The 12,742-nt window shown below is 42.2% G+C and overlaps 1 protein-coding gene across 4 annotated transcripts in view; it reads right to left on the bottom strand.

Moving 5' to 3' along the window:
- The window catches only part of CHN2 (chimerin 2), a 383,768-nt gene that overhangs the window by 10,440 nt on the left and 360,586 nt on the right, over positions 1-12,742 (bottom strand). For all 4 annotated transcript variants that reach the window (XM_079932005.1, XM_079932006.1, XM_079932004.1 and 1 more), the window contains 4 exons: positions 9,416-9,589; positions 5,712-5,789; positions 3,296-3,433; positions 1,527-1,632 (listed from right to left, as the gene is read on the bottom strand). In XM_079932005.1, the coding sequence (XP_079788131.1) occupies positions 1,527-1,632; positions 3,296-3,433; positions 5,712-5,789; positions 9,416-9,589 (496 nt within the window). The remainder of the gene's footprint in view (positions 1-1,526; positions 1,633-3,295; positions 3,434-5,711; positions 5,790-9,415; positions 9,590-12,742) is intronic.

Here is a 12,742-nt window from a genome sequence, read left to right as displayed (position 1 = left end):
CGCAGACCGCCACGAAGAGTGGCCCCCATTCTCCGCAACTGGAGAAAGCCCACGTGCACCAACAAAGACCCAATGCAGCCAAAAATAAATAAAATAAATAAATTTTAAAAAATAAATTAGTCAAAATGGGACTCTTCTAAGCTACATGTTACACCCCTGATCACGTTGAATATGAGCAAGAGTTTATATGTTTTAAAGGTAGAAGAGTTAAAGCCTCAATACCTTATTGTTTCTACAGTGTTCTCCACTTGCTTCCTTTCACTTACTGAATGGATCTGTAAGTTGGTATAGACAATTTTTTTTTAAAAGACCAACTGATTGACTTCACTATACAAGTACAGTGAAGGAAAGAGATCGATGGTTTAGGTAAAAGAGTCTGGAACCAGAGACTTCGTATCCTGTGAACACCCATCTCCATCTGTCTCGCGTGCTCTCACACAGATAACCTGGTGTGCAGCCCTCTGTGGCAGGCACCCTCTGAGATGGTTCCCAGTGACCCCTGCCTCCTGGAATTCATACCCTTGTAACCCCTTCCCCTAGAGCACGGGCTAGACCTAGTGACTTGCTTCTAGCACACAGGGTATAGCAAAAGCAACGGGATATCACTTCTGAGATTAGGTTACAGAAAGACTATCTTTCATCTTGGGCGCTCGCGCTTGCTTGCTGTAAGGGCGGCCAGCTGCCATTTGGGTGAGCTGCCTATGGGGAGACCCGTAGGACAGGGAACTGAGGGTGGCCTCCAGAGAACAGTCAGCAAGAGAGGCCTGCAGTCTAATAGCCACTGAAGAACTGAATCCTGCCAAACACCATGTGACTGACCTTGGAAGTGGATGCTCCCCGACTCAAGCCTCAGAGGAGGTTGTAGCCTGGCTGTCAGTTTGACTGCAACCTCATCGGAAACCTTGAACCAGAGGCACCCAGTGAAGCCACCTGGATTCCTGATCACGGAGACTGCGCGATAACAAATGGTTATTGTTTTAAGCCACTAAGTTTGGGGGCAGTTTGTCCCTCAGTGGTAGATAATTAACATGTCAAGTAAAACAAGAGATCAGAGTGGGAATGTGCTTGTCCAGAAGGAAGGCAGCCTCAGGAATCTGGGACTCTCGTAAGCAGGAGGACGAACAGAACACAGAGCACAAGGCTGGTGTGGGAGGAAGATGCAGAGGCGGAGGCAGTGCAGGCAAATGGTTAAGACACAGTAAGGGCCACGGCTCAGACTGGGTTTCAGTCCTGGCTTTACTGCATCTCTTTGCATCACTTATTGAACCTCTCCAGGTTTCAGCAATATCATCTAACAGTACCCCCCTCATAGAGAGAACACATCTAAAGAGCGCGGAGCAGCCCCTGCCACAGAGTGAGTGGCTGGCAGTTATGAAAGGGGCTGGACTGGGGAAGGCGGCCTAATTCACTCTGAAGGGCGGGCTGTCTGCTCAGCGGGTTGGGGAGGCTGTGAACTTTTCCTGATGCGTTAACTGCCCAGGGCAGGTAGGGACTGCAGAAGCAGCGCCGAGGAGGTGTGAACTTACTTCTTTAGGTGGATCATCAGGTACCGGAGGGTCTCATAGTGGGCAGGAGGAAGCAGCATCAGCACTTCGTGGACCGCTTCCAGCCTCTCATCCGCACTGGAGATTTCTGTGAAGATCACATGTAATGAATATTCGTGCAGTGTTGAAACATTAAAGTTTTCAGGGAAGTAACAAGAAGTTTGGTTTGTTCAGGTTGCAGAAAAAGGGGCAGTCTACTAACATTTCACTTAAAGTAATCGATGTGTTCCGTGTCTTGCCGTATTCCAGAAAAGGCTTTGAGGCTGGGAACCACGTGTGTGTTGAACGTCCACTGGCTGTGTGGCAGGAGGCTGCCCACGCCCCTTGCCCTCCAGAAACCTGCAGACCTGCAGATGCTTGCTGGTGGCGTATGCACCGACTGTGTTTTGCCCATCTTCTGAACACTGGATTTGCTAGAAAACTCACTATCCCCAGCTTTAGTTTAAATTGGACCACACCTGGGAGTGTTCTCTTGAAGCTGTCTACCAGCTCTTTCCGTGGCAGGCTTCCATGACGGAACACACTCTACAATGCGAGGGCACCGGCAGGTGAGCCAGCCAGCTCAGTCTGCACTGATGGCAGTTTTCACCAGAATGTTGGCACGGTTAAGCCCAGTGTGCCGTCCAGGTTAGGAAGTAGATAGTAGGTATATTAACAATGGGAGGGAGCCTGCATGCTTCTGCCTTTTAGGACTCTGATAGGTATTGGCAGCCACTCAAAGAAAGCTCCCCTGGTCACTCCTCCTGGGGCAGAGGGCACCCGGCTTCCAGAACCTTCTCCAGGACCCAGGAAAGAATGCTCTCACCAGGGAGTAGGGCCACAGCTCATCTGGAAAGTACACCTTGCACTAATCCCAGCCTGCCCCCATCTCTCCCCATCAGGCATCTTGTTATTATATTTAGCAACACATACCTTTAAAGGTTATATATTTTTTTAATAAAAAGTTCCTTGAGGTGTGCTTGACTTCTACGTCATTCATTCTAGCACCTAAATCTCCCCTTCCTCGCTGTGCTCCTGGACAAAGTGTAGTGCAATTCCCCCCACACCCCAACACACATATACACACTATGGTTCTCTCTCCTGACGGTGGTGACCCAAGTGCCAAACCCTGAATGAGCAGCTATGGACTGATGGAAGTCCAATGCTGACGTGCCATCCCTGGACCTGTGAGCTCAGCTCTCCAAGCCTAGCTTTCCTCCTCTGTACAATGGGATTAGAGTACGTGATTCATCAGGTAAATGGGAAGATTAAACAAGAAGATATTGGTGAGAGTTCCTAGTATAGTAGTTGACACAGTATATTCTGGGCCTATTACTAATTTTGAACAGCATCCACGTGCAAAACTTGGGGTATGACTTTAATTGATTAGCAATGGGATTCTGCCTAATAGATGAAAGTAGTTCATCTATACAGTCCTCATTGAAGAACATCTGATTGTTTGCTGCAGAAACATTCTGCTTTCAACATATAAGAGTAAGCCTGACTGTGCTGGTTCCCAGCATAGGAGAAACGATGGGGAGAGACAGAACTGCCTGGCACCTAGCTTCAGCTGAGTAGAGCTGGCTTAGTACTGGGTCAACTCAGCTGGTGAACTACGCCTGGTTTTCTTTTAACTGTACCATTGTGCTCTCGCTTGGCAAAGCAAATCCTCATGCAATAATTTAATCAGGTCTGAGTTTTAATTTTCTTGAAGGCAAAAGCATTGCACTTAAAACTTTGGTGCCATTAGAAAATTAGTTCTCCATACTTACTTGCTGCTTCTATAAATTTGGAATAGGTATCATAGGTGATGACAGGAATGGGTAAGTCTCTGAAATACAGTTTAAGGGCTCCAGTGATGATGTTTATGTCTGGATAGATGTTGGCAGATATATCGGCCTTTTCACCATCTGAAAAACAATCAATGATCCAATTCCTAATTAGGACCTTATTTCACCAAGTTAAAGCATGCCCAGAAAGAAAAAAAAGATCCAACAATGAATGCTCCTTTACAAGTTTCAGCTGACTACTTTGGCTTCTAATAACACTGAGATGCAGGAAGTAACAAAAGAAGTTTGGTGAGAGGGATTTTGGGTCTGAGGGTAAGTGCAGCCAAAAAAGTAGTGAAATAGACTTAAAATAGTTCTTTGGGTCCCAGCCCCTGGTAATTTGCTAAATAGAAATCTAGCACAGTAATTTACATTCTAGACACCAAGGTTCATAACAGAATAACAATCTAATTTGAAGTAAAAAAATCAAGAATCTCTTATTTAGTATTCTTTGGACTTGGATTTGAAGATCACATACAGAAAATAATGGTTGAATATCTTCAGTTTCTAATGTCTCTTTCAGGCTTCCTGAAGTTTCTTTTCACTTGATTATTTCTCCCCTAGTCCCTAGGACTTTAATCTGGGAAACTTTAACCTTCCCTCATGTATAGGTAATGTTATATTTCTTACTATTTTTACAATCATTCTGAAGACATTTTTTGACTTTTTGTTTTACCATTAGTAAATACCAGTCCAATTTAATTGTTGCAGTCTATAAAACTTTTTGGATAGAAAAATGTTTCAATCATATAGGGATTATTAGCATTTTCCTTTATACAGAGAATTGAAAGAACAAATGCCTCAGCAAATTTGGTTCTGAGGATTAAAAAAGCTCCTAATGTACAGAAAACAATAAGAGTGTAGCAGATATGCCATCTGATCCCCTTATTTATGTACTTAACAAATATTTATTGAGAGTCTACCATGTGCCAGGCACTATTAAGCCCTAGTGCATCAGAGAAGAAAAGACATACGGTTGTCCCTCAGTATCCAAGGGGGATTGGTTCCAGGAACTTCCCACTGTGTGGACACCATAATCCAGGGATGCTCGAGTCTCTTATGTAAAATGGCTTAGTATGTGCATATAACCTAGGCACATCCTCCAGTATACTTTAACTCATCTCTAGATTACTTACAATACCTAATACAGTGTAAATGCTACATAAAGAGTTGCCAGCATGTGGCAAGTTCAAGTTCTGCTTTTTGGAACTTTCTGGAATTCAAAAAAAAATTTTTGATCCATGATTGGTTGAATCTATGGATATGGAACCTGCAGATACAGAAGGCCAACTGTACTCCCTTCAGATATAACTCTAGTTAGACTGGGAGTCAGGCCTGCAACTCAACAATTACAAGGAAATAAGAAGACTGCTGTGCTGGAGACGTGGAAACAAGGGGGCGGGCAGAGGAAAAGGAAATGGAATTCTTAGGTCAGCTTGGGGAGGTTGGGGAGGAGTCGTGACAGGAAAGACTTGAGCTGACACCTGATGAATAGGTAAGTGCTTGCCAGGCAGAGATGTGAACACATTCTAGATGGACAGAGCAACGTGAGCCCAGGTGCTTGTTCGTGAAAAGAGGTAGGGTGTATTTCAGTATTGCTGGGGTACAGAGTATACAGACAGGAGGAACTGCTATGAGCCTGGACAGATAGGGCAGCTAGATCATCAGAGACCTTGTCTACCACTCTGCAGAGTGCAGGTCCTAGCTAGTGGGCTACACGTTCCATCTCTGATTGGCTGTACCAGAAGTATTTGGATCATTCAACAGATATACAGATTCTTGGGCTCACTCAGCTTCCTGAATGAGTCCCCAGGGTGGGCCCTGGTGATCTGTATTTTTAATAAGTTCCCAAGTTGGCTCATGATATCTGACCTAAGAAAGCATATGGCCCAGAGGACGTGTGGCACAGTCACAAAGAACAAAAGGAGTTACCTCCTAAACTTCCCCTGCTTCACTGCCAGGGGTACCCCATCCCTATGCTCTCTTCTTTGGAGCTCTGGGAGAAGAAATCAAAGGGATCTGAGATGGAGGATGCAGAAGGTACCCTGGTGCCATGTGAACTGACCATAAATGTCGGGCAACCAAGTCAAGAACCTTAATGGCACCGAATGCTGTCTGATCATTTTCAAGTAGTATTTTAAACTCACTTCTCCATATGGTCAACTGTCCACGACTTTTAAAAAAACACTTTCCCCAGAGAAGCAGAGAACTATGATATTTGTAAACCGTTACTCCTTGGCTTCCTAAAGAACAGCTCTCAGTAGCTCTAAAAACCCATTTCCGTTATGAGTAAAATCTGGTTCCAAAAGAGAGGACGCTAAGGATAAGTCATTTGGCACTCAAGAACGTGCAAGCCTACCTCTGTCAAATGCCATTTTGACATCTTCGATGTGTTCAGTAAACCCGGACACTCTATAAAGCCCTTCTGACTTTAATCCTGTTAAAAAAAGGGACAGACAGATTTTAACTTTAGCTTCCTAAAGCATCTAAAAGAGAATCTGATTTCCTGTCTACACTGCGCGCCATCAGGAAATGAGCGAACACCGTCAGTGCTCTTATGTATTACATGCTGTCACGTCAGAACTTGAACTTGTCCATCGTGGTTTCTGTGCAAGTCTGTCTTCATTTGCTTGTGTGGCAGTGGAGACCTCAGCAACCTGGTATTCCTCCTGCCTGGCTTTGCGAAGTGAACCCGTGGTCAAGATTCTCGTCAACCGTGGTCTCCTGCTTCCTTTGTTCATCTGACAGCTGGATGTGATTTCGCTGCAGCAAACTAGTTTCCTCGCAGCAGCATCTCAATCCATATGCCGTACTGCATGTAGCAGTGTACTAGGTACACAGTACAAGTATGCATGTGTGTGGTACCTAATATCCTGATTTTACTGGAACTATCCAGATTTTATAGCCTTATATGTTTCATCATAAACATGACAATATGTTAAATGTTTAACTACACATGATTGATTTGATTGGTATACCTTCAAATAAATGATCATACAAACGGATGCAGGAAAATAAAATTCTATTGAATGATTCTGGAAACTTGATCACTGTATATTTAGTCTAAGAAAAAAGATGTGGGCTCTGCTCCTAGATCTCACTGATTTGTTAAGATATTTCCAAAGTATCTGAAGGGATAGAGGACAAGATTTCAGACCTTTTAGTCAAAAACTAGCTGCTATCAAACTATAGCTACAGCAATAATAAATAAGCAAATAAATAGCTTCTACTGCTGCTGCAGTATACTCTATCAAACTCCTGATAACTGACATGCATTTCTGTTTTTCACATGTACTATCTGCCATATGTAAGGGCTGACATGGGGTCTGCATCAGAGACAACAAATGCATGGCATAAATCCTACCCCTCCTCTCTCCTGTGACCAGAGGAGACATTCCTAATTGACCTCAGCATTTTCTCCCACTGAGCCCCACTCAGTTTCAGAATCCGTCTCAGGACAGTTGTCTAGGATGCCACTACCGATCTACTGAATGGGCCCACAAGATGGGGCCCGGTGTCATCCTGTTCTAGTTGGTGGTGCATGTAAGCATGCTCCAGTCCAGTTGTAACCTGCACGGCAACAGAGGCAAGGACACAGTGGCACAGGGGAGTACAGTGCAGTGGACACTAACACTGCCTTTTGACAGAATAGGCCATGGGGAGGGTCTTACTCAGGAGCTATCTTTAAAGGACAGCATGAAGGACAGGCTGGAGTTTGCCAGAGTTAGCAGAGGCTGCCAGCTCCCCGTCCAATACTAGTTCTCCACTTCCTCTGTTGTGATAAAACCCTTGGTTTTTAGAACAACATCCACCGCAGAGGCCATTAACTCCTGGCCAGTGTGGAGAGAGCAGAAGTGATGTGTATAGTGCCTGGGTCATGGACTTGAAGAGAAAGGGGATGCCCTCTTGCTGTTGGCTGGAATGCAGGTGAGATGGTGATAACCATCTGGGACCATGCAGGTGAGGACAGCGCTCAAGGATGACACAGCAACAGCCTGCAGGGCCTGGGTGCCTGTTCCTGGGCAGCTGCTCCATGAGCCCTGGGCTGCTGCCAGAGAGAGAGATTTCTAGCTTTTTGAAGACACTATTATTTGGAGTCTCTGTGACAGCATTGAAAGCTATGGGTTAAGTACATTGGTTAGACACACAGATTTGGAGGTGGAGTTAGGGGAGTTGGTCATTCCAAGAAAAAACCAAAAGAAATAACACAGTTGAGTCCTATTATGTTGGGCCCTGTACTAGGTCATTTATATGGATCAACTCATTTTAACCCTCATAACTACCTTAGGAGGTACAACTGATTCTGTTACTTTAAAGATGAGAAAAAAGATATTCAAATGGAGTAAGTAACTTGCCCAAGGTCATACTATAGCTAATATGAGAAGGGGTTGGGAATCTAACTTCAAGTTCATGATCTTTTCACTCTGCCATATCATGCAGAAACAAGTGGTGGTAGAAGCATTTGGAGAACAATAAGAAGTTTGCTATGGGTGGAAGACAGGGTAAGATGTTGGCAGTGGTGGCAATGAAGCTGGGAATGGCAGCATCATGTGAATTTCTTCCAGCCCATCCTCTGGTTCTGCTCACCTGCACAGGCCCCTAATGCCTGTAGCTCCAGTCCCTTTGCTGTGACTTCCGTATAAATTCCTCACTTGCGCTATTCTAGCTCTTGTACTAGACATGCTTAGTGCTGTGCTCCCCGTGGACACATTAGACACCAGATGTGGTAGTGACTTTGCCCAAATTATTAGGAGTCTCTGATGAGGATCCCTATGGGATGATCCCAGCTTCTTCAGAGAAGCACAGGTACTGATTGCAGGCTCTGGAGAGGCTGATGAGCTGACCCTTTGGGGTCGCGGAGTCCTCTAAACAGCAGGACCCAGGGCTGCTCTTCCCAGCCACTCATCCAGAGTCAGGGCACCCCCCTCAACTCGTACTCAGCTCAGCCCCTGCATCAACAGCTTCACCAGGTTCCAAAGCTCGCATTCAGCTCTGACAGACACAGCAGTCAAAAGGCAGGAGGCATTTCTTACAATTTGAGATGAAATGAGCAAGTCTTAAGGGAACAGAATAGCTATCGTTTTCATCCTGTATGGAAGAGGGAATAATTTCCTATCTCTAAAAGCTTTGGGATAACAAGTTACAATATCCTCCTTTGCTTTGTTTTGGAAAGAATGGGATGGTTGGCGAATGCATAAATACCTGTAGAATATATTAAGCCAGTTTGGACACAATGATGGATACCAACTATAGCAGGGTAAATACATGGCTACAATGGTAAAAGCCTTTCCAATTACCCAAATTACATCCAACAATCCAGTTCTCCCTAACCAGACTCTATCCACTATATCACTGAGCATTTTGATACTGAAAAGTGGCCGAAACACAAATAAAGGAAAGATGACTCAAGCATAATATAAAGAATCTCTTCTTTGAAATGTTTCTATCTTCCTTGCCTTCTCAATTTTCAATGAATAGATCTTTTCAATTTTTTAACTCTCCTCTTTGAAATAAACAGAACCAATACTAGGAGTGAATTTCTATATGGTAGAAAATATATGTGTTGACCAAAAATTTCTTTACTTATTTAATAGAAGCACTTTCAAAGACTCGATGCAAACCTCACCTCTGCCATAAACCCTTTCTGAACTCTCCTCAGATAAGATTAAAATGTTTTCCTCTGTGACTCCGTGGTTTTTTTAAATAGTGCTTTGAATATATGTACTCACAGCATTTATTTATTTGCCCCCAACCCCTGATTCTGCATATTATGCTATGAATTTCCTGAAGGTGTGAACTGTGACTTTTATATCCCCAGTGTGTAGCACATGCTAAATGCTTAGCAAGTGTGTGTTAAATGCGTACATGCATGATTTATGTGTGACACAGAAATTGATGTCGTTGGTTGGATTTAGCATGTGTGCACGCGTGCACACGTGCATGGGCCTGGGCAGACCATTTCCCCAAGATCAGTACTGGAGAGTCAATTTAACAATTATAAGAAAGTCTCCTTGACAACAGTAAAAATAAAATCACTATAATAAGGTGTTTTTTTTTCCAAACCTCTTGCTTCAATTTCCCGAATGCATATGTCTACCACCATGGGTCTCTGCATGTTGTGGGCCTTCACGAGTGTTGTCAGGTCACAACAGTACACCTTCTTGATCCTCTTGAGATCAGGTTGGCAGTCATTGGGAACATGCTTGGAACACTGTTTGTGTACGTTCAATCCACAGTCTGTAAACAAAGAAGCCACATTACGCTTGCCTGGCCCTTTTGTCAAAGCTCAACACAAATTATATGTTACCAAAAATAAAAATGAAAACACCCGGAGTTTGCTGTATCTCTCTGAAACATCCATCCCACTTAGAGGTGATGCTGTCCACAAGATGAGTATGAAATCTATCTTTACTCATGAAACTTATATAATTCCATTTTTCTCAGTAAGCCTTCTCTGTGGCTGGACCATAAGAATAGAACATCTCATGGAGATAGTTTTGGTCATTAGCCAGGTTGTTTGTATGTTTTTTTTCCCTTTTGGAACTGGAAACTTTGGGTCCATATGAGGGCTTTTGGGTTTGGATTCCCAGAGCAAATTGTGTCTCATAAAGGGCACCTAGGACTTTTGCGAGGTTGTTTCCCTTAAGTTCGTGACACTCCTTTTACGGAAGACATGATGACTGTCTCTGTAGGAATCTCTAATCTTTGGTCTGAGAGACCCATGACCATTGGCATCCTCTTTCGCATTCCTGGAGAGTTGCCCATACTTTCCACCCCTGTCCTCCTTGCTGGGCAGTTTCAGTAGGCCGTTCTCCTTTCTACTTGCCTTATTTTGACACCTGTTGAGTGGAAATACTGTCTAACTGGCCACCGGTGGGAGTACCCGAGAGTTTACAATTTAGAACAATGCCATGTAATGTGATGATAAGACTAATTATTTATAAAGCTCATATCAAATCCAAAGCTGAAAAGGTGCTTTTAAGTTCAATGTGCCCATTAAAAGCCTTATTAGCGGTTGTCATCCACTGATGGAATCTCTCTAACAATAACAAGGCACAGTCTACGTTCTGGAAAATAAAAATTTAATGCTGAAGATGTTCAAAGTTGATTTGGTATCTATTCAAAGTACCTTCTAATACTGATTGTTTTTATAGGTGTAAAGAATAATAATATCATTTTTATATTTTATATACATATTATACACACGATAATGAATATTGTAATCAGTTGCTTTAAATAAAAGCACTTAACTACACCAAGGATTTGAGAGGATCTGAACTTTTGTAAAATCATCAGAAAACGATTTTTGTCATTACATGGTTTTCATGTCATGTTTACTGGCTGAGTTCTGTCTATCCCCCTCCAAAGACAAAACCAGTTCTAATTATCTTAGCTTTATCAACATGAGAAGTTCAGCAAAGCTCAGGTAAACTTCAATAACATTTGATAGATCTAGTTAGTGAATACAGATGTTGGTGAACTGAACTAAATAGAATAGGCTGGTTTTCTTGTTTGCATATAATAGCACCTACTCCTAGGGTTATCATGAGGATCAAATAAATTACTATATGTGAAGTCTGAAGTGTGGGAACACTACGTGAGCGTTAAATAGAAGAAACAGCACATACGGTGATAGAAAATATAAGGATACCTGCCCAGCTATGCTTAAGTTATTTCATTCGTCATTTTTACTCACTGAATTCTTACAAACTTCATTTAAAACAATTTTTTAGAAATGTGGTAAAATATACGTAAAATTCACCATTTTAGCCATTTTAAGTGTATAGTTTAGGGGCGTTAGGTACCTTCCCACTGTGTGCAGCCACCACCACCCATCTCCAAAGCTTTCTGCATCTTTCAAAGCTGAAACTTGTACCCATAAAACAGTAACTCCCTGGACCCTCTTCCCCTCGGCCCCTGGCAACCACATTCTGCCTCTGCGTCTACGAATGTGACTACGTTAGATGCCTCATAGAAGTGGAATCACACAGTATCTGTCCTTTTGTGACGGGCTTATTTCACTTAGCATAACGTCCTTAAGGTTCATTCATATTGTAGCCCATGACAGAATTTCCTGAAGAACATTCCATTTAAAGGCTGAATAATATTCCATTTTATGTATATACCACATTTTGTTTATCCATTCATCCACTGATGGATACTTGGGTTGTTTCTACCTTTTGGCTGTTGTGAACAATGTTGCTATCAACGTAGGTGTACAAAGGGCTGTTCCTTTCAGTTCTTTTGGGTATATACCCAGAAGTGGACTTGCTGGATTATAGGATAATTCTATTTTTAATTTCTTTATAAACTTCATTTTAAGGTCTGAAATGACAGTGTTTTTATGTCGAGTTAAATACTGATATGTCATTAAAATGAAGATGTTTTCTAACAAGTATAAAAATATTCAGTTTTTGCAAACGAATACAATTCTATATGCTATAAATAAAGTCTAGTTAATTTTAAAAATATTTAAATTATGTAAAATATGGAGAGTTGAGAGGTAATGATGGATATTCCAAACATTTAATGATCAGTTTTCAGTTCTCCTGCTGCTCAGAGGAAGTATGAGGTTAAACAGTGGCCATTGGAGAATAGTAACATAGCCTTAGAATTATGTTTTATTTAAAAAAAAAAACAAACACAGAAAAAAAAACCCAAAAAACCCAAACTCTCTTATCCCAGAGCAAGTTGCTGTTCACAGCTAATCTGAATCCCGAGTTTTGTTCTCATAATATTGACTTTGGACCAGTTTCCTGCTGAAATTGGATAATAGAAGCAATTAGGGATATTTTTGGTAGGTATAATCTGAACAGGTTGAACTAATGACCACTGAGTAATTCAGATATTCCACCACTTTTCTCAGTGGTTGAACTGTGAGATACTTTGTAACTTTTGTGGTAATCAGGGTATCTAGATCATTTCTGGAGAGTCTGCCTCCAAACCTACATTTACTGCTTGCCTCATGGATCTGGGATGGGGGCAGGTAGAGGAATTGACATACATGAGCACGCTTGGACCTGTCCAGGTATCACCATAGGTGATTGCTGTATCTATATAGTAGAAGCTGAAATAGCCCTTTCCAGGCAGAGAAAGGATTTAAGGTCCCATGATCCTGTGAACCAAAATGGGCAGTATGGGGAAATAGATCATCATTTTTAATTTTAATTTTTTAAATTTTTATGGAAGTATAGTTGATTTACAGTGTTGTGTTAGTTTCAGGTATACAGCAAAGTGATCAGTTATGTATCTATCTTTTTCAGATTCTTTTCCCATATAGGTTATTACAAAATATTGAGTAGAGTTCTCTGTGCTATACAGTAGGTCCTTCTTGTTTATCTATTTTACATATAGTAGTGTGTATACGTTGCTCCCGAATTCCTAATTTAT

This window comes from Stenella coeruleoalba, assembly GCF_951394435.1.
Source record: "Stenella coeruleoalba genome assembly, chromosome: 9".
In the NCBI taxonomy this organism is placed as follows: domain Eukaryota; kingdom Metazoa; phylum Chordata; class Mammalia; order Artiodactyla; family Delphinidae; genus Stenella; species Stenella coeruleoalba.
The sequence above is the reverse complement of the archived record's forward strand: the minus strand, read 5'-3'. Positions and strand labels throughout refer to the sequence as shown.